General features: G+C 39.9%; 1 protein-coding gene across 1 annotated transcript; it reads left to right on the forward strand.

Annotated features, from left to right (window-relative positions):
* Positions 1-628: 628 nt before the first annotated feature.
* Positions 629-18203, forward strand: si:ch211-202p1.5 (uncharacterized protein LOC103909337 homolog; the record flags this gene model as incomplete). Its single annotated transcript, XM_024291154.2, is given in 2 exon segments — positions 629-1327; positions 18050-18203. Coding segments are annotated over 2 exon segments (209 nt in total), but the record flags the coding sequence as incomplete, so codon positions are not given.
* Positions 18204-20959: the final 2756 nt, after the last annotated feature.

Here is a 20959-nt window from a genome sequence, read left to right on the forward strand (position 1 = left end):
TTTTTCTACACGTTCTCCATCATCAGAAAAATGCCAAGAAGAGGCTAAAAGCACTAAAAACTAGAGCCGGTAATCGATGAAAAAAATTTAACTAATTTATCGCAAAGCTGGGGCAAAATAATTGCGATTAATTTTTTTTATTAACAGTACTTGTCAAACACTTTTTATTTGCAAATAATCACAAAATAACATTTATATGACATGACAACGGGCCGGACCATAAGTCAAATAGTCTACTGTAATCTTTAACAAGATTAAAGTACTAAAAACTGATTGAATATTTATTTCTTTTGTTAATAATCGCGGTATAAATGGGAAAAGAACCCAGCGAAGTGTTTAATCCACACCGTGGATGACTGCGCCGCTTAGGGGAAGAGAAAGCTGCTCGAGTGTTTCGTGTTAATAAATATTAACTCATTAATCATAATTTGTTAATCGCGTTAACATGCACGGCCCCACCAAAATCACATTCATAGGTTTCTAACATGTTCATTGGGCAGAAGTGACGAAATGTATGTAAATGTTTTTTTTGTTTGTTTTTTTTTTCAGTATGTAAGTGTTTTTAAACATGGACCGTTTGCTCTTCCAGCAGTGACAGCCCCCCCCCCCCACAGACCCATCTTTGACCCCTGCGGTTACGAGCATCATCATACATGCTGGGGTCACAGGAAGCGCCAAACCTCATCCGAGGGGCGCCGAAACATCATAGATCCATCAGCACCTCCTTCAATGAGCTTCAATCTATTCCAACTTTTGAGTTTAACTGTCTTATTTTGAGTTTAAAGCTTTTCCTTTCTTCGTTTTGCATTAGCATCTCCATCTGCAGCCTCACACGGCGTGAGCAGATCTCTGAGACAGGAGATGGTCAGGTTCCAGGTTAAGAAAAGAGCAGTCAAAACAAAGCAGACCACAGTGAGAGACACAGCAGGCATGAGAGCGCGACACGGATGAACTGCAGGAGGAGACGGCTGTAATTTATGAGGCAGTGAAGGTGTCTCCCAGCAGAGCAAGCCTCCTGTGCTTCCTCCTCCTCTTTCTCCTCCTCATCTGTTTTGATAGAGTGGAGCACAGCTGCGTTCCAAGCCGTCACATTATCTTTAGAGCGCTGAAGCCTTCACAGCCCAGAAAGGTGGCAGAGGCGGTTCACCTGAGGCGATCCAGCGGACGTTTCACTTCAACCGGAGCCTCAGTTTTTACCCCTTTTTCCTGGAGTGAAGATCTTCTCTTTCTGGTCTTTCCTTTCACACGTGGATCCTTAAGGAGGGAAGCGGCATGGATCTGATACACCTCTGGCTGCTCGCCACCACCTTCACGCTGCTCCACCAAGGTAACGTTTCAACATCGCTGCAGGATGGGTGAGGCGCTTACTTCATGGCAAAACAGTCCTAATTTCCTGCAGACTCTGTTATAATTTTAAATTGTTTCAGCATGCACCTTCTCCCCCTGAAGCACTTTGTGAAAAAGGACAAAAGAGAAGGAGCAGCAGCCAATTTGGTGACCTCATTTGAAGGATTCTGATAAAAAACCTTTAAAGAGTGATGGATTTCTCTGAGGATTAAGTGGAGAACCAAATCAGTAATGTCCAGCCCCGAAAACTGACAAGTCTGTGCAGATTGAGCATGAACTAAAAAGTTTTTGTCTGACTTAAAGCAGAATTTATTCATTATAAATAATAAAACTGAGTTTCGTCATAATTAAATGTGAAAATGTCTCCATCCTACCTCGTCACATAAATGACCGCTTCATGAAAACCAATAATCAGAGTGCTGACAGGTCATAAACCGTCCTTTACAGAGACTTTTGCTGTTTTTCCAGAAACCTTTTAGTGTCAATTTTACCCAGAAATCAGGGAATAAAATGTGTTTTTTCAGGCATATTCCTGACTGTGTCTTCCCACAAAATAAGAAGGAATCTGAGGATTACACGGAGACTTTTGATCAAATTCCTCGGATTAAAGTTGGAAAATGATTCCTGTCTCCATCAAATCCCCGTCCCGTTATTACTACCAAGAAGTCGGTTTAAATACGCCAGGCAGGAGTAATTACTGAAACCGTTTCAGAAAAATAATTTCGATTTCGTGCTCATCAAGATATGTGAGAATTCTGAGCAGCTTTTATTGGAATGAGAAGTTGTGTAATCCGGGCTTCATGGGTTGTGGTGCCACTCCCTAGTTTAGGAGCTCCTCAGATTGCTACTGCAGGCAAAAAATATTCAATACGTTCACAAGCAGACCATTTTATTTGTACTTGGATGTATTTTTATGCAACTATTAGCAATTGCAAAAATAAAAAAAGTCATAAAATCTGTCAAAAATCTCTACACTACGTCCAGATTGAAGGTGCTGCTTTTGTGTTTATGATAAATCCTTTTTTTTTTGCCAATTAAAAAGTGTGATTGCTCGGGCGTGTTATTCCACTTGATGAATCTGAATTGCCCCACATTCCCTGCATATTTGGGCCTGTTGCTCATTACACGCCTATTAGAAGAAGAAGCAAAGCCCCTCTGACCCCAGATCTTTATCCCCGGTTCTCTGTTCCGACTGAGCCCAGATCCCGTTTCACCCTGTTTGGATTCATTTAACACAATTTAATCGGATTATTGAAGCTAAAAAAGAAAACAGCTTAAATTTATTCAGAAAAAGATGATATTTATTCTTAAAATTAAAGTTTTAAATCCACTCAAATGGAGGAAAAGTACTCATTGTTTCAATAAAAGTCTAAATTATGTTAATTTCTTTTTTTAGAAAAACAAATTTAATTGTTTTTTTTAATTATTTATAAGTTCATACTGTTTGTTAAACCATTAATTCCAGCTTTAAAGAAATGTTCTGATGCCTCAATTTGAGAAATGTTATGGTTTTAAGCTTCCCGTCGTCCTCTAACCTGCTCTAAAGCAGACGGTGAAGCCTCTTAAAGGATTTTATTTGGTGTTTTTATTTCCACAGCAGCAGCAGAGAAATGACAGGTTGGAGAAGACAACCTGATGTTTTCCAGAAACTCAGGTTGGAGCGGTTTCTTTGGTTCAAGCATCACTACTTCCTGACACTGGTTTTGTTTTTACTTTTTCACGTAAAAAAGTTTAATTTGCCTCCACAAACAAAAACAAGCCAGTGTCACTAAGCTAACTCAGATAAATAGGATGTTGTCGTGAAAATGAAAATAAATTATTTTTTCTGTCTCATTTCAGTTTTTGTGAAGTTCCAGAAATGTTTTAAAAAATTATCTTAAAGTACAGTTGAGACAAAATCTTACTTTACGGAGCATAAATGTGTAATATATTGTTGTGTAATTTCCAGATTTAGTCGAGACTGAAGGATGTGATGACAAATTACTCCAATACTAAATATGAAGTTAATATTCAGCAACAAAAAAACCTTCAGAGGTTTTGTAAACTTCTTTGTGTTAATAAAGTTTGATGATTGTATATGAGAACTGGAAACAGTGAGTGTGACATCATCAATAGTGATTGGTTTACTTCCTTTTCATTTTCATTTATTCAGCATATTAACCACAATACATGCCCTTCTAGGATCAGAATCCATGAATTAAGTCAATTTAGTTGCTATTTTTTTGTAATATGTTGATCCAATTGACCTAAGTTGTTCTGAGTTTCTATGGCAACCACACTCACCAATCAGGACGGAACTTTTTGGAAGGCCACACCCCTTCGCTTGAAAGCAGGCGACACAAAATCTGTGAAAAGCTTTTAACGGTGAATGTACAGGCCAATAGGCTCCACCTACTTTATCGAGGCATCTGATTGGTCAGTTTTTAACTCTAATATCATGAATGAAGTAAGTATTAAGTCTTAAGTCAAACGGCTTCTGGTTGGAACGTCGGGGGGAGGGGCCACTCAATGGCTCCAAGCATTGTGGGTACAGGTGGTTGGGGGATGGTCAAGGGGACACATTAGTTTATGCTGAATCCAACATGGTCGACTCTGAAACAATTGTGGAAATGACGGCAAATTTAACCCATAAATATCTGAGTTTAAAGTCACTTTTGTTTCCATGTTGTTGTCCGTTTGTGTTGAGTTTCTGTAGCTCATCAGCAGTTATACTGGATTATAAGGCGCACCGTCAACGAACGCTCTCTTTTTGAACTTATGTTGAATATAAGGCGCACTGAACTAAAAAAATCTGAGTCTGTCGGTCAGAGTTTATTGACAGTAACTCGAGAATTTGTTTTGCCGCATGCTAAATGTTAGCCGCATTAGCATATTTCCAAAACTTGTATAACCTTGTTAAAAACATGTCAAAAAATAGCCTGATTCCACCAAAACAACCGTGACTGCACCAACAGCCTTGTTAGTAACACATCAAAATGAAAAACGCACTTCAGTGCCTCATGCTGTGTTCACACCGATCGCGGTTCGCACCACAAATTTGCATAGACTGCACTTCTTTTGAATTTGCTGATTGCCGCCCATCAAAAAAACGTTCCTTAATCTAGCAGCCACATGTGGGAGGAGCTACCAGCTAATGTTTTGAAGTGGTGTCTGTGTTAGGAAGAGAAATGTCGTAGAGAAATAGGGTTTATTTATTGGGAAGAGTTCTACAAAAACATTGTTATGTCGTCTCCATGTCTGGGTTTATGTGATCATTCAAAGATTTTACCGGGGGCTTTTATCTCACTCCGGGCTGTGTTTTCTATGACAGCTTCCTCCTCTGTGTTTCGGTGTCTCTGTGACTGAGTTTGAAGGGTCAAAAAAATAATTAGGTGACAGATTTTTTTAATTATCACCTAAAGAAAACTAAGAAAAATATGACAAAGTTCAGGAAGCCTGAGCCGGAGCCTCCGCACGACCAGATAGAGTAGGATTTTCCATTTTTGTCAGTCTTGTGCCAGAAGCTCAGCATCCTTCATACCAACACCATGTGGATTAAGGTCTCCCGTAATGACAACCCTGCACCCTGCAACAGATTTTTGTCTGCTGGCGTATCAGCAGCTGCAAAAGGTTGGCGACCTGTCCAAAGTGTATCCCTCGTTCACCCAACAGTAGGCAGGACGAGCTCTGGCAACCCTAGAGGGTTAAAGAAATAAAGGGAAGTTCAGGACAAAACACTCACGTTAGATTAGTATTCTACCTGCTGATCGAGTCACGTGCCCAAAGCTGAGTCCCTGATTGGTAGATCCGACTCTGGTCACGATGCCCAATTCGCTCTGCTGCCTGTCGCTCAAAACCTCAGATCGCATCTGTACCAGTGACTTTACATTGAAACTGTTTGTTTCTGCAAATCGTGTTTGATGTCAACGCGGCATTAGCATATTCACAATATCTGTACCTCCAAACTTTGTAACTCATGAGGAAGAAAAACATAGTTCAACACCGCTACACGTTAGCCACATTAGCATATTTCCAATAACACCCAAAATCTCTTCAACATCAACTAGAACAACCAGAATGAATCCATCCGTGAGGCGCTCTGAATTATAAAACGTTTTTGGATAAAATAATGAAGGCTTTGAAGTGCTCCTTATGGAAATTGCTGTCAGAACTTTTAATAGTGAAGCCAGACGTCGTGATTTCAGCATGTTCATAAACTCTTACGACCCAAACAGACGGATTTAAAGGATTTGTTTCCATATGAACGAGCTCAGAGTGTTCCTGTAGTTATGCGGGCTATTAGGTTTTATTTGGGAGTCCTGTGCACGTGAACAGAGACTCTTCAGGGATGAGTTCTTTAAGGTGTTGTTTACTGTAATCAAGCTCAGACGTCCTGCTGTGATGCACAAACGCAGCCGAGGAAGTCCGAGCGAAGGTGGAAAAAGGAAAATGGAGACGGAGAGCTTGTTGACAGCCGGTTGGAGTGCAGACTCGTATGAGAAATGTGTGTTGATGAAGACCTTTCCCCAGCTCCACTTTGATTGAAGACTTTTTTAAAAGCAGCTCGCTCCAGATTTCTCCCCAGAGCGACTGAAAAGAGAGGAAATGAACAGATTCAGGTCTGCTCTAAAGATCCAAAAGATGAATCAACATAAATCCTGACCTTTTGGACGGTGTGAATGATGGATTATGTTAGGGACAATCAGTCTGGACTGTAAGGGGTGATCACATGACCCTCTGCTTGAACTATGATGTTCATGAACTTTCAAGCAGGTGAGGCGAACAAGCTCGACAGCTGTTGAAACGCGTCTGTTAGCAGAGGTTTTGTGCCAAGAATTCACAGATTTCCTGTCAGTTGAAGGAACACACGCTCATTAAAATCAATTAGATTAGCTTTAGCTGCCCTTTAGCACCGGAGCGTTAGCTACACTTCTGACAACCGCAACTCATCAACCGTTTATGCAATTACTGTTATTCCAATGGGTTCTGCAGCAGAGAAAAGCAGTTTAGTGACGACATCCAAACAGAAGTCAAATTCCTACATGATCAGCCTATATCAGCTGATTCGGTCACAGCTAAAGTAGCTAACAGTTGTTAGCAACGAGCAAAACTAATGTGAAAAGCTGCTTTTCTCCACGTCAGAATCCGTCTAAACGCGTCGGTCACGCAAACAGTTGAAGTATTACATTATGTCAGAGAGTGTGTGTTACTTAAGCAAAACCGGCAACATCTCCAGCGTTAAATTAAACACAAAGTCTCCCTTCTCCGCTACAATTCTGAATCTCCAACTTGTAGACAAATAGATCCTGAACGTCTTCATTTTCCTTGTCCGAACTGGCACAGCGGAATAATACCGATATATCACCTTTTTATTTATTTATTGCTCAGTAGTGTTAAATCGGGCTGAAAGAGTGAAAACAAAGGAATAACAGGAAATTAGCTGAGGCTAACTTCCGCGCTAACAGTCCCGCCTGCTATTCAAAGCTGAATTTTTAATGAGCTTCTGCTGCTCTGCAGAAACAATGTCTTTAAAACGAAACAGGCTTTTTGATTTTGGCTAAAAATTGGATAATAATAATGAAAAGACCACTGGAAATAGTATGAAAATAGATACAAATATATGGATGAAGTGGGGCATTTTTTGACTTTTTTATCTTTAGTAATGAATTAAATTTGAGCAATTTGGGAAAATCTTATGTTTATGAAAATTCTACAGCGAGGCTAACAGATGATAAATGGATCTTTTTGTGTCACGGTAGTTCAACCGTTTACATATATAACCTAATTCCAGCAGATTCTGAAGAATAGAAAAGCATCTTTTTGCTAATATTTAATTAATTAGCTGATTCTGACGTGGATAAAATAGACTTTTCTTTACATCTACTTCTCTAGTAGTCCCTCACTGTAATGTGGTTTACCTTTCATGGTTGGATTTTTTGTTCAGTGCAGTTTTTTTTTTTTTTTTTACAGTACATTGTGTTCTGTGTCCTGATTGGCTGCGATGTTTGATTGATGTTTGTGTCCGTCTGAGAACCGTGGATAAAGTGTGTAGTTACGAGTTTTACAGCCTTAAAATGGAAATAACATCACAAGTGTTGTGTAAATAAAGATTACATCAAGGATTTCACCTTTTGTGGAATATTTTTAAATCCTAACTCTTCCACAATAAACATGGGAACACTGTAGGCTAATTTCGTAAACATCAAAGAGATCCAGTAGTTCAAAGTGTCTTTGCTGGTGACGGCTTTGGCGTTATTTTACAAATTCATGCATTAATATCTTTTAATACTAAATAATTACACTTCGAGAAGCAATCGTCTTCCACTTTGCGTTGGACAGTTCAGGCTTCCACGGCGTGAGTTAATGCCTGATAATGCACACTTCGTCTCGAATTATCACACTTACACCATGGTCACTTACAAAATAAATAAATATTCAACCAATTTTTAATACTTTATTCTTGTTGGTTTTCTATGTTTAGATTGTTTTTTCACAAAATTCTAGACTATTTGATAAGTAATATGTCAACGCGTCGCTGAACCAGCATTGACGTTGACTACAGCAGGAAAGAAAAGCAACATTTATATCAATCGTCATGATAGGTGAAAAAGCATCAGTTCACACAGAGCAAGTTCACCTCTTACTGATTGTTTTAGTCCAGGTCATGAAGAAAAGTTTGTTTTAAAGAAGTATTTAGGCTATGTGACCGGAACTTTCTTCTAGGTGTGCATCCACACCCAGCAGCCAATCAGAATCAAGTCTTCACCTGGACTACTAAAGTGCAGAAACAAAACAATTGTTTCTTTTGGCGGTTTATCAGCTTCAGTCTTTAGAGTTCTGCCTATAATCAATGACCGATGGGGTGGGACCAAATAATGGATGTGCACATTTGAACTGCAGTAAAATCAAAATGAAACTGTTTTTAAAGGTCCCTCACCCCAACAAATAAAACACTAACGCTTTAAAATATTTTTGAAACCAGACTGAACACAGCTTTGGGGTAAAATATGACTTTATAAGGTGGAAGTGGATGGGAATTGCTCCCCTCTGACACCCAGAGAGTCCTCCAGCTTCTCCTGTTTCATTGAATGCAGGAAATCGAGCAGAACTAAGTGAAAAATACGGCCCGGGAGAAATCTGACCCAATTTAATTACTGCTTCTTCTGGAACTGTTGTGCTTTCTAACTGTTGGTTAAAGCTCTCGTCATTGGTTTTCCAGGAGTGAACATTTACCGAGTGAGCAGGTTACACGGCGCTTTGAGAGTCTGAAATATATTTAGAAATATATCTACCACTGAGGGTGGTAGAAACAACAGCGTCTGGCTCCTTTTATGTGCTGCTCGGCGGCGGGTCCAGGAGGGCCTCGATGTAAAACAAACGACAAATCACCTCAAGGAAACACGGCTGGACATAATCTACTGCTAAAGTGTCCGATTTAAGCAGCAATCCGTACAAAACCTTCATGATTCACGCGGACTCAGGAAACCCACCGCGGCTTATCTTTCACGGCTAATCAAGAGGGATTTTTCACAGAAGTTATCAGTGTGTCAAAAGGGGAGTTATTCCCCCCACTCTCCATATTTCACCACCATCATTAGCTTTTATTAGCAGCAGTAGTCACTTCTGTCATTTTTATCTTAAGTAGTCTCTTTATGAGATGTAAACGTCAGAGGAGCAGTAAAATCGGGCAGAGAGAGTCGGTGCGTGGAGGTCAGAAGCCGGTTGCGCTGCAGCAGGTCTCGCGGTGGTTAGCTGCCCTCCGCCTCTCAGCGGGGGGCTGTTTTTGCAGGGGAAAGTGTTTCTCACCCCCCTCAGAGCTGCAGATTCCTTCAGCGTCTTTGCACGTTCGGGCTGCAGACATCAAGGCTTCGAAAAGTCCCATTTCTGCCAGGAGAGGTTTATGTTGGCGGTCCCGCCGGCTAAGAACTCTCTTCCACCTCCACAGAGTCTTTACTGGGCTCAGGGCAGAAAACACAATAAACGTGTTGTCCAAACTCCACACTGTGTTTGAGTGTCGCAGCATACCAGCATTTCATTTCAATTCATCCGACTGAGCACCGAGAAACTCTTAAGTGAACCTTCTGGACTCTACCTGCTGACCCAGGCCTGCCAGTCCAAACAGCCGGCTCCAGGATTAGCGGCTGATCCACCTGTATATTGTCAAATAATGTCGAAGCCTGCGGAGCCAACCAGACGCTTTCATAACAAGGCATGGAATTAACTTTTCTTTGGCAGTCTCCGGTCGACGCAGGAGCCTGCTCTGGGATTTGGTCCACAGCCTTTTCCCACATTTTGTTTTTGTTCAGGAAACATACATTTCAAACATGCTTAGAAAAAAAGTCAAATTATATAAGAGGAAGCAAAGACTGCACTGGAGGGGGGGTTGAATGGATGCCAGAAGTGGAGACAGGAACACTGAGGTTGTAAAATAGAAAAAAGTTGCATATTTGTTTCCTTAAAATGACTTGACGCCGCCGGCAAGGAACCAATAAAGTGCCATCGTGCGGCGTGAAGTCTGATGTCACCGTTCCTCCCCCATGGGGAAGACTGCTTTTTATTTTGACCTAAAAACCGTGGAAAAACACGCTTTTAGGCCTCAACTCTTAGCAACAAGACTCCTCGATCTTCAGCATTTGATCTACTTTTCTCCATTAAAACCTCATGAACTTTACTAAAAACTCCACTGAAGAATCGCTGTTTGCAGCACACTGTGGCCCTGCTGGTGACAGACTTTACATTCTGACAGTCTGAGTCAAACTTAAGGCTGAGACGGGGGGTGAAAGTGAAAATGAGGGATGAAAGCAGCGTTTGCTCTTTCTGCTCCAAACTCACGTCACTCTGAGTCTGACATTTGGGAGGGCAAAAGTTTGAAACGACTGCAGGCTGGTTAAGGATGTGGATTCAGACCGGACATATTTGGTTCGCTTAAAGTGAACCAGAGTTTGTTTTCCTCCAATAATCCGGAACAAATTTTCAGTCTGAATACACCCAGGTGGACTTGGACCAGGAACCGTTCTAAGACTCGTCTTTCGAGGTGGTCTCGCTTTAAATCAGATTGAGCTCCGGTTCACCGGTTCGGTTGAAAAGACTCCGCACTTGGAGTGGGACCGCACTGGACCAAAACAGCCACTGTCGCCGGGCATTGTGGTTAACAAAATATATAGTTTGAATAAGTGAACAATCCAGACAAGGATTCCAGAGCGCAGGACTTCCATTATTCTTTCTCCTTTATGCTTTGCTCCGCCCTCATAATTCCTGGCTAATGACTGAAGAGATCTTTAGTTACACGGTTTAGTTTTCAAGCTTTATTTGGAGCAGAAATGTTCGGTTTACAGCAGTCTGTATACAGACCAAACGAAAGGTTCAGGACTCGATTTCCAAACTCCAGTCCCCGAGGGCCGGCCTCCTGCTGGTTTTCCTGAAAGCCTCCCTAATCTGTCGCTGTTTACCTGGATCAGGTGTGTTTTGCCAATTAGCATCTTAAATGGCAGGTTGGTTGGAAAACATGTAGGACACCGGCTGTCGAGGACTGGAGTTTGTCCCCCCTGAATTAGACCAAATTAAGCGGACTCTATCCGGACCAACAGACTTTTCTAGTCCAAATACACCCGAAGGTTTTATGTTTCTTTTTATTTACTTATTTGAATTTGGACAATGCTTATTAATCAATAGTTTTAGCATAGGTTCAGGACTCAATCTGAACCAAATTAAGCGGACTCTGTCCGGACCAAAATACTTTTCTAGTCTGAAAACATCCTAAAAGTTTTTCTAAATTTTCTTGACACATTTTCTTAAAAGCTTTGGTGAAATTGTTGCACAGACACTTTAAGAAGGATTGTTATTGATTTAACTTTTGGGAAAACCTTTCTTCCCTTATGCTGTGTTCACTGTTCGCACGTTAAATTTGCTTTTTGATGCCCATCCAAAATGATAAATGTTTATAAACCTGCCATTTCCACCACATGTGGGAGGAGCTACCCAAAGGATTTTAGCCTCGTCCCGACATTTTGAAAGACTTGGATGATGTTGAGAAATCAAGTTTATTTATCTTGAAGAGTTCTACTAAAGCATCAGTAATCACGTCTCCATGTCTGGTTCATGAGATCCTTCAGAGACTCTCCTAGTGTGGTGAACTTCACCATCTACTGCAGGAGCTGCGACTGAATGACGGGCGCTTTCAGCGGTACTTCTGTCTTTCTGTGACCCAGTTTGTTGTCCCGCATTAGTCTGACAGGAAAAAACAAAACACAAATGAAATTAGAGGATCTTTTTATTACAAGAAAAATATCATAAAGAACAATTAGATTCTCCTACATTTTGGTCCTAGACTCTAGATTTTTAAAATTTAGTTGTATTGCAGCTTAAAAAATATTCATTTAAGAAAACAATTCCAGTTATTAAGACATGTTTTCTCAAACTAGGACTGTTTTGCTATTGAAAAACCCCCATAACAAGGCTCTTATTTAAGACTCGTTTTTTACAGTAGTAATTAGAAACATTCATTGATTCATTGCATAAACCTGAATAATCATTGTTGACATTGGGGGAGCAAAATCATTCTCTATGCAAATCTTTTTGGAAGCAAGTCCCCGAGATGAAAGGTATTTTATCTGTGATTTAAAATACGTTGGTGAGGATGGATTAATGGCAACAGCTGATAGCAGAGAAAGACTCAGGTGATGATCTGACGGTTGGAGTGAGCCAGCTCACCTTCAGACTGGAGCACAATAACAGAGCGGAGTGATAACCTGATGGGTTTGGTTCCAAACCTCACGGCACAGAGATGATGTGGGAGTGTCACGATGCTAGAAACATGGAAGGATGGATGGATGGATGGATGATGGATGAATGGATGGATGAATAAATTGATAGATGGATGAATGATAGATGGATGGATGGATGGATGGATGGATGGATGAATGGATGATGGATGAATGGATGGATGAATAAATTCATAGATGGATGAATGATGGATGGATGGATGAATAAATTGATAGATGGATGAATGATGGATGGATGATGGATAGATGGATGGATGGATGGATGGATGGATGGATGATAGTTGGATGATGGATGGATGGACGGATGGATGGATGATGGATGGATGGATGATGGATGGATGGATGATGGATGGATGATCAAACTTTTTCATAGATGACGTAACAATTTGATTTAAAATGTAAAGTTTGATCGACAGCTGTGGAGTCGGTTCTAGGGAAGTTCTAGGGTTGCATTTTTCATTTGTTTCTTTTGTGGTTGTCATGCCAACGCATTCTCTCTCTCACATCATGTATGGACGTATGGTTACGGCCCCCTCCGCGCCACTTTTTGACGTTTTGGGTGTCCCCAACTTGTCCTTTTTTAAAGTTTAGGATGTTGCCAGTAAATCAGGGTCCCGGTACCGGGTACCGGCACTGGTCCAAGGCCCGCCTGGTACCAGAAACCAGAGACTAATGCTAACCAGGGGTCCCCCGAGGAGTGGACCAAGACCCTAAACATACTGGTTCCGTGTCCGATACCATGTCCCGAGGGTTGGGGACCCCTAATTTAATTAGAACAGCCAGTATGTCAAAAAACAACGAGTTGGGGAACCCAAAACGTCAAAAAGTGGCGTGGAGGGGGCCGTAACCATACGTCCATATATGATGAGTTGGGAGAGAGAAGGTCTAGTTCATTCAGGAAACCAAAAAAAAAAAGACTGCTGAGAAAATATCAGAGTAAACACATGGTTAAACCCTTACCGAGATTGTTTTCATGATTTAACATCAACATGAAGGTCATTGAATTATTTGGTCTTGATGAAGAACAACACTGACTGATGGTTCAAATAAAGTCTTTAGTTCAGAAAAATGAAAAGATGACCGATCCGCTCTTTGGGTGGAAGTCTATATGAAGTCAGTTCCTGAGGGATCTCTGAGAACGATCACAGCAAAGACGCGGTGGATGGACGTTCTTCAGCCCCACTGAGACCTGTCCCCACTCTGATTAAAAGGACTGGGCGGGGATGTGGATCCAAGCCTCCGCCCTTCCTGTCAAGCTGCCTGAAAACCAACATACACTTAACAAGGATATTACTTGGGAGGGGGTTTGGAGAAATGCAACGACCGTGGACGAGAACCAAAACATCTGCAAGGAAAATTGATTAAATTCTGTCTTCAACATTTGGATGAATTTGTTGACGTTGGTTTGGCTCAGAGATAACTGTGATCTGATAACCGTTTCACACACAGACGTGATAAAAATCTCCGTCTCTGTAGTTAACTGACATTCCTTCAAACATTCGGAGGGTCTTCCCCCGAAGGTCAAGGTCAGTCCTAGTTTAAGTGTTTGCGCATGTCCTCGGGAATCGTCGGTAGTTTAGCGCCTCATTCCAGGAGTGTTTTCATTGTTTGTCTGCTGCAGACTCTCTTGTGAAAACACGGCTTCATCAACATTTGGTGTTTCCTCTGACCAAAACGCCAGCGTCCGTGGCTCGGTTTCCATTTTGTTTTTCAAACAAACGAAAAGGAGCGGAGCTATAAACGCATGTCGTGTGGAGGTGGATGTGGGTGACCTGCTGTAAGTCACGGTTCAGCCGCACATTAAGGCAGATTTATTTCATGTTTCTGGCGGTCCTTTCCCTGTTTCTCTGATTAACATGTCTTTGTTCACCATTCTTTTAGCTTTATTAATCAATTCAAACGTTCCGGAGGTTTAGTTTTGGTTGCCCTGGTTTTTGATGGAGATCTTTTATAAAAAATGGCAGCTTAGCGCCTCTGTAGACTTTCAGCTCAAAGATCATTTCAATCTTTATCATTTTAACAATTTTTGATAAATCTGGACTCTGAAAGAACAGAGTGAATCATTTCTGTGAACTTCATGACACTGAATCCCTGCTGCATCCTCCTCTCTTTACTCACTGTCTCGTTGGCGAGTCTCTCCTTCTAAATCTTTCTCTTCTTGAAACAAGTCAACGTCGTTGCTGGCAGCTCCAGGCTGGAGATATTCAAAGATTATCCTGCCAATAACAAAGCATTAACTTTTGACAGCTCCACCAATTTTCCTCTGTTCTCTGTGGCTTCCTGACGCCGCTGAAGTGCAGCAGAACCGCATTCATGGACATTCTGTAACCTTCCTACAGCAAAACAACTTAGCAAATACCATGAAGGTGTCAAATCAACGTAAATAACTGTGATGTTTTTGTTTTTGTCTTTTTAAATGGTCAAATATCTCTGTTGCCTCATTCACTGAACTCTCTGGACACCACAACCAGTCCAGGTCCAGAACTATCGTCCAGAACTGTCACCTTTGCCTTCCAACTCTATGGAACCACAATCCCACCTTTCAGTTAGATCTGCTCGTAACTGCATCAAATGACCACCGGAGGCAGGAAGGAAAAGGAAACTGTTCTAAAACGTGTAAAAAAAAGAACAGAAAAAATCAAATTTTACACCAAAAATATGTTTATTTACAGTCTAGTTCTAAAGGAATTATACCATGGTCTTTCAGAGTAAACTAAATCCATATATATGATCATATTTTACCTTTGGCACACTAGAAAAACAAATTATTTATGAAATTTGAGTTATTTTCCTTGACAATCATACCCAGAAGTAAGACGACTCGATCTCTGAGGCTCCGCCTTTCGCTCCTTGTGGGTGCCGCCCATTTCATGATGTCATCCTAGAGCCGACCTCGTCAGTGTGTCGGCGTTTGGCCCCTGAAAACATCAACAAATCTTTTTGCAAAGATAGATTTGAATATTTATCTTCCTTTAGTGGCCCAGGTGTTTCCAGACCGGAGGGTGATGCTAATCGGTTCATTTGGTCAAGAAATGCAAACAACAGCAGATGAACATTTCAGTAAATGTACGTGTTTTAAAGTAGGAGCTTTACAACTTTAAAAGTAACAAATTTACAAGAAAAAAGTCAGAAATTTACTTTTAAATTAATAAATAAACAGCTTTATCCTCAAAATGTGACAGTACGACTTTTTTTTGTAAAATTGCGATTTTTTTCTTGTAAATTTTTGTGTTTTATAGTTGTAGATTTACAACTTTTGAAGTAATACATTTACAAGAAGAAAGTCAGAAATTTACTTTTAAATTCATAAATATACAACTTTATTCTCAAAATGTGTTTCTTTGTAAATTTGCAACTTTTTTCTCGTAAATTTAGGTGTTTTATAGTTGTAGATTTACGACTTTTAGTCTTAAATTTACAACTTCAAAACCTGTAATTTGTGTGAAAATAGTCAAATTTAGTGTATAAATTTTATAGACAACTTTATTCTCGTAATTAAACAGTTGAGACTTATTTCCCCGTAAATTTACGACTTTGAAGTTAATCTAAAATATATATTTTTGTTTGCAAAATGTCCCTAATACTCTGCTGTATCTTCTTGTTTATCGTTCACACATTCGTCATTCCTGCAGTTACTAACTTATCACACACAACTGACGTTCTTTTGTGCGTTTGATTCATTCATTCATTCATTCATTCATTTCCTCTTCAGAAAACTCAACCTGTTGACATATTTTCAGACCACTTTCATAATGCAGTTATGTTTATTTAGCCGTTTTTTTTACAAGGATTTGGACTAAATTGAATCATAATAACTAAAAATAAATGTACATTTTTTTTTATTTGAGGTTTCCATTCCTCATGTAGCAGCTAGTCAGCTAAAGCTGAACTAAAGGACTTGTCGCTCTTGTGAGAATTAAAAATGTGTTTTTAGAGATCTCTGACTCATGCTTTCTAAGAAACAGACGTATGTTGAAATAAATTAAGAAAATTAACCTTAAAGGGACATCAATAGACAGCATGTCCTTAAAGTGACAGAAACAGACGCACTAAACTAAAATTCAGGTTTGTAAGAAACTGCAGCTCCAGCTTCAGTTCTTCTCGCTGTCCTTTTTCAGGAACAGCTCAGAAGCATCCAAAACAATCTCTCTACGAGGGGGGGGGGCGTTTTTACAAGCTGACTAAGTTCAACCACAAACCCATTTCCAATTAAAGCTACAGAACTACTGCGGGTTATTTCTGCTGTTGTTGCCTGAACCATTAACCGTTACAGGAAGAAAAGGCAGAGAGGAAACCCCCAAAGTGTCCACAGCCATTGAAGTGTCTCGGGATTCTGGTTCCACTTTGGACCAAATAACAGCTCCTTCAGAAGCTCGAGATGAGCAACAACCTCAACTATTTGATTCTGTAAAAACAGAAAAAAAGGGGAGCAGAGGTGCTATTTTGTGTCCATGTGTGAGGCGTGTAAAACCCGTTTTAGACGCTCAAGCATTTCCGTGTGCTCTGCAGGCAGCATCAAAGCCGGTCTGCTGTCTGAACATGCACATGTGTGGGTCCTGCTGCATGTTCAGGGGTTTAGATATGATTTCACATCATGCACCAGAACGGCACACAAACTCCGTTAGACTCTGTCCTCAGTACAAGTGAAACATTCAGATTATGACTCTTATTTTGAAATCAAAGGTCTGGTTTTAGACTGAAAGTGTTCATTATTTTTTGCTGATTGCAGATTTATTTACTGATTTTACGTCTTTTTACCTCATTTGAATTTAATTTAAGATTATTTTTGGTTTACTTCATATTTATCTGTTGAAAATATTTGATTTAACACATTTTGGATTATCTTATTATGATTTCATTTGCTGAATACAGAATTATTTGCACATTTTATGTGATTTGGGCTGATTTAAAACTAATTTGAAATGATCTTAAACTGATTTTAGATCATTTTTGATTATTACAGGTGACTATTTTGGGCTTTAGATTACTTTGATCTCATTCTAGATGATTTTAGATGATCTCAGATTTCTTTGCTGATTTTATGCGACTTTACCTGATTTAAATCTGATTTCAGATTATTTTTGCTGATTACAGATATATTTTTTTGTTTTTGCATTTATGTGATTTTGACCTGATTTAAACCTAATTTTAGATTTTTTTTTAGATTATGATTTTGATTATGTTCACCTGTTACAGATAACTATAATTAACTATAATTAACTATATTTATCTCATTCTAGGTCATTTTAGCTGATTTCAGATTTATTTTTTTGAATTTTAAGGATGTTACCTCATTCAAACAGATTTGATTTTTTATAATTTTTGTAAAAATCAGATTTTTTTGCTTAATGTTGGTGATTTTACCTGATTTAAACGGATCGTAGATGATTGTACTCGATTTTAGATTACTATATATGTTGATTATTTGATCTCATTTTAGATCATTTTAACTGATTTTTGGTTATTTTGGCTGATTCAACAGGATTTTCGCTGATTTTAGATGCTTTAGACTTTGAATGTCCGTCTTTCTTTTGTTCATTCTTCCTCTTTTCTGCTCGTATTTTAACGTGAGACCTGCGTCCTCCAGAGTAAGACATTTTTGGTTCGTCACGGTCATTACAAACACCGTCTCGTGCCTTGGGGCCCCTCTTAGGTCTGGGGGTCTCACCTTTGTTCACTGGCTAAAAGCATCAAATTCCAGCCATGAAGCCGATCATCTCTGCCAAAAGTCACAGCGTTGGTGGTCGGTAGAGTGGATTGTTTGGAAACGTTTGCTCCATAAAAACAATTAAAGCGTTAAGGTTTTCATATTTGCTAAACAGAGCAGAGGTGTGGCTCCATTTATCTGATAAATTTGGATTGTTATCCTCTAAAGTGTGACCACCGTCTCATATTAATGGCTCTCCTGGCGTCTGACGGCTCTCCTGTCTCCGTTCCTCCAGCTTCGGCTTTGAGCCCCGCAGCAGAGGAAGGCGCCGCCGTGCAGCTCAGCCACGCCGCCCACCGAAGGGAGAAACGCTGCTCCTGCGAGAACCAGAAGGACAAGGAGTGTATTTTCTTCTGTCACATTGGCATCGTTTGGGTCAACACCCCGAGGTGAGAAGAAAACCAAACATTTAAGGAGTTTGCTTTTGCAGGAATGGAGAGCCGGAGCTCCTCTTGTAATGTGTGATGATAAAAGATAACAAACGGAAGACTCGACCACATTTGGGAGGTTTGGGACGGCTGCCGTCCAAAACTAAGATAAACTGACTATTTGCAAGGTCAGAGGTTTAGGAATGATCAAATCTGAGAGCAGGATTTCACTAAATCTGTTCATCATGTTTCCAAACTATTGACAAATCTTTTTGACTCTTGGAGAGGTTATCTCAACCGAGTTGATTCCAGCTCTACTGGTTCTTTGTTTTCTCCACAGTTTAACCTCATTTCTTTTAACCAAGATTTCTTCAGTTGCATTTACATTCCGTCTACGTTTGTCACACCTTCATGTTTCCCAAACTAGACACACATGTGCACTTAAGCTGCTCAGAAGAAATCTGATAGAAGGGAGTTGAAGAAGTCTGAACCACAAAAACAAAACACCACAAATCAGCTTTGGACCACTCCTCATATTCCGAAGATTCTATTTTATTGTACAACAAATGTGGACAGAAAAACCCGCCGTAAATCAGTCGCTGTCTCTCAGATGATGTAAATGGAAAAGTTCTTCAGTCCTGGTTGCAAAAGCAAATATTTCGGTACGTTGGAGCCGGCAAACGAACAAACGGAATGTAAGGTAGAAGGAATTTGCTTTGAGATTCTCATTTTTATTAAAAATAACTCTCCCCAAAGACAAATAAAAGACACACAAAGATGTATGACAGCTGCTCCATCACAAATCCCTGCTCATAACTGGACACATGTCTGCGGAGAGGAGGAGAAGCCAACAGGAAAGGCAAAGATATCCTCCCTCTCCCTGATCCTCCACATTTCTCTGTAAACTTTCAAACCTTTTAGACTTTGATTCATGGAGCTGCTGTTAAATATGCAGCTCTGAGAAACCTGGTAGGACTTCAAATACTGATGCGTACTCTGATAAAACAGACATTTTAATGGAACAAAGCTCAAGAAAACAAACAGACTGCAATCATATTTTATTCACTAATCAATAGCAGACAATGTTGAATTTATTGTAACATATCATAAAGTACGGACGGAGAGTTATGTTTGGTCGAAGAGTGTCTCCTCCAACATCTCCGGGGTTAAAGGGTTCAAATGTCCGTCGCACGTTAAGCTTCAATCTCACCATTCAGAATCCGGAAGACGAAGTCAGAAAATTTGTAAACAAAAAGTCGGAAATATTTGATAGTTGTAAAATTCAAAATTGAATGATACAGTTAAAGACAGCAAATAAAATAAAAAAGGTTAAAAGTCAAAAATGTCTAATTGTTTAAATAGTTCTTATTCTAAGGTTCTGTGATTGAAAACCTAAAGGAGGTCATTAGAAAAAACAGTGAAAATCAAATTCATGTCTGATAGAATTTCAACGTTAAATTTACCTTTTCTCATAAATAAGCGAATAATGGTAAAAGAACAGAAGATGTAAGCATTTTTCTATTTCGTTTTAAGAAGTTTTATGCAATTTTTATCATTTATTAAACTGTGTAAAATTATTAAAGCACAAATTTCTTCAGAAATGACAGAAGTCATTATTTTCTTCAGTTTGAACCTACGCGACACCCAAAGCATCCATAAGAGTGAGAAGGAAGCAAAGGCGGCTGGAGCTTTCCAACAATTAACTTCATTTTAGCTCAGTGTGCACAAGCAATGAGTAACAAGTCAGATGTGGTGGAGCTAATAAGAAAGCACCAATATCTAAAAGACGGGTAATTTCTGCCGTTTTTCCTCCTTCTGGTTTACCCAGAAACCACAAGAGTCTAAAGACATGAAGGTTGGACCCAGTTTGACCTGAGCGAGTTAACCCGTCAGGATGTTCTTATCTGGACCCCTGCCTTAGAATGGTCCCACATGGTCCAAATGTTCCTCAGGTTTCCTGTTTGTCCAAATTAGTAACAACTTTAAAAAGATATGGGTGCTAATGTTTGGAGAGAGGATCCAGTAAATTCTAATGATTAGGTTGAAGGCTGTACTGCGGCTTTTCCCAGCCCCACTGTAAATGAATTCAGTTGGTTGAGAATAGAAGAGGAACGGAAATAGGTCCAATAGACGATCCAGAAACGGCTCCAGCAGCGCCGGGACCGTCGCAGACTGTCGGTTTGGTCTAAACATAGCAGTGTGGTCAAATGAAATCCTCCTGCCCGCACCGTAAAGGGGTTTAATCAGCAGTGCCCAATGTCACTAACGATGCCACTAAACTGTGTGGGCTGAAGGGAGCTACCCCCTCCCAGCACACGCTAATGACAGCAGTTTGGAGGCTCTTCAGGGGGGTTCTGAGGAGGGAAAACTTTGAGAAAGAACACTTTTCTATTTTCTTCCATTAATGGTTTCACTAAATATTAATAACCTCATGAAACGCAATGTAACGTAATTTACCATAACTTAATGTATCATAATGTAACATATTGTATCGTATCGCATCATAACATAATGTATTGTATGATATTGTAAGGTTGAATATCATAACGTAGCATAACGTAACGTAGCGCATTGTAACATAATGTATCGTAACGTATCACATAGTACTGTAACATCTCATTCTGTGACACATTGTGCTATAGCGTACCATAATGTACCGTCACATAGTGTACCATAACATAATGTATCACTACATAACGTAATGTCACATAACATATCACAACCTAACATAATGCAGTGTAACATATCACGTCATTACATATAGCGGTGTCACATAT

Source organism: Oryzias melastigma, linkage group LG24 (genome assembly GCF_002922805.2).
Source record: "Oryzias melastigma strain HK-1 linkage group LG24, ASM292280v2, whole genome shotgun sequence".
In the NCBI taxonomy this organism is placed as follows: Eukaryota; Metazoa; Chordata; class Actinopteri; order Beloniformes; family Adrianichthyidae; genus Oryzias; species Oryzias melastigma.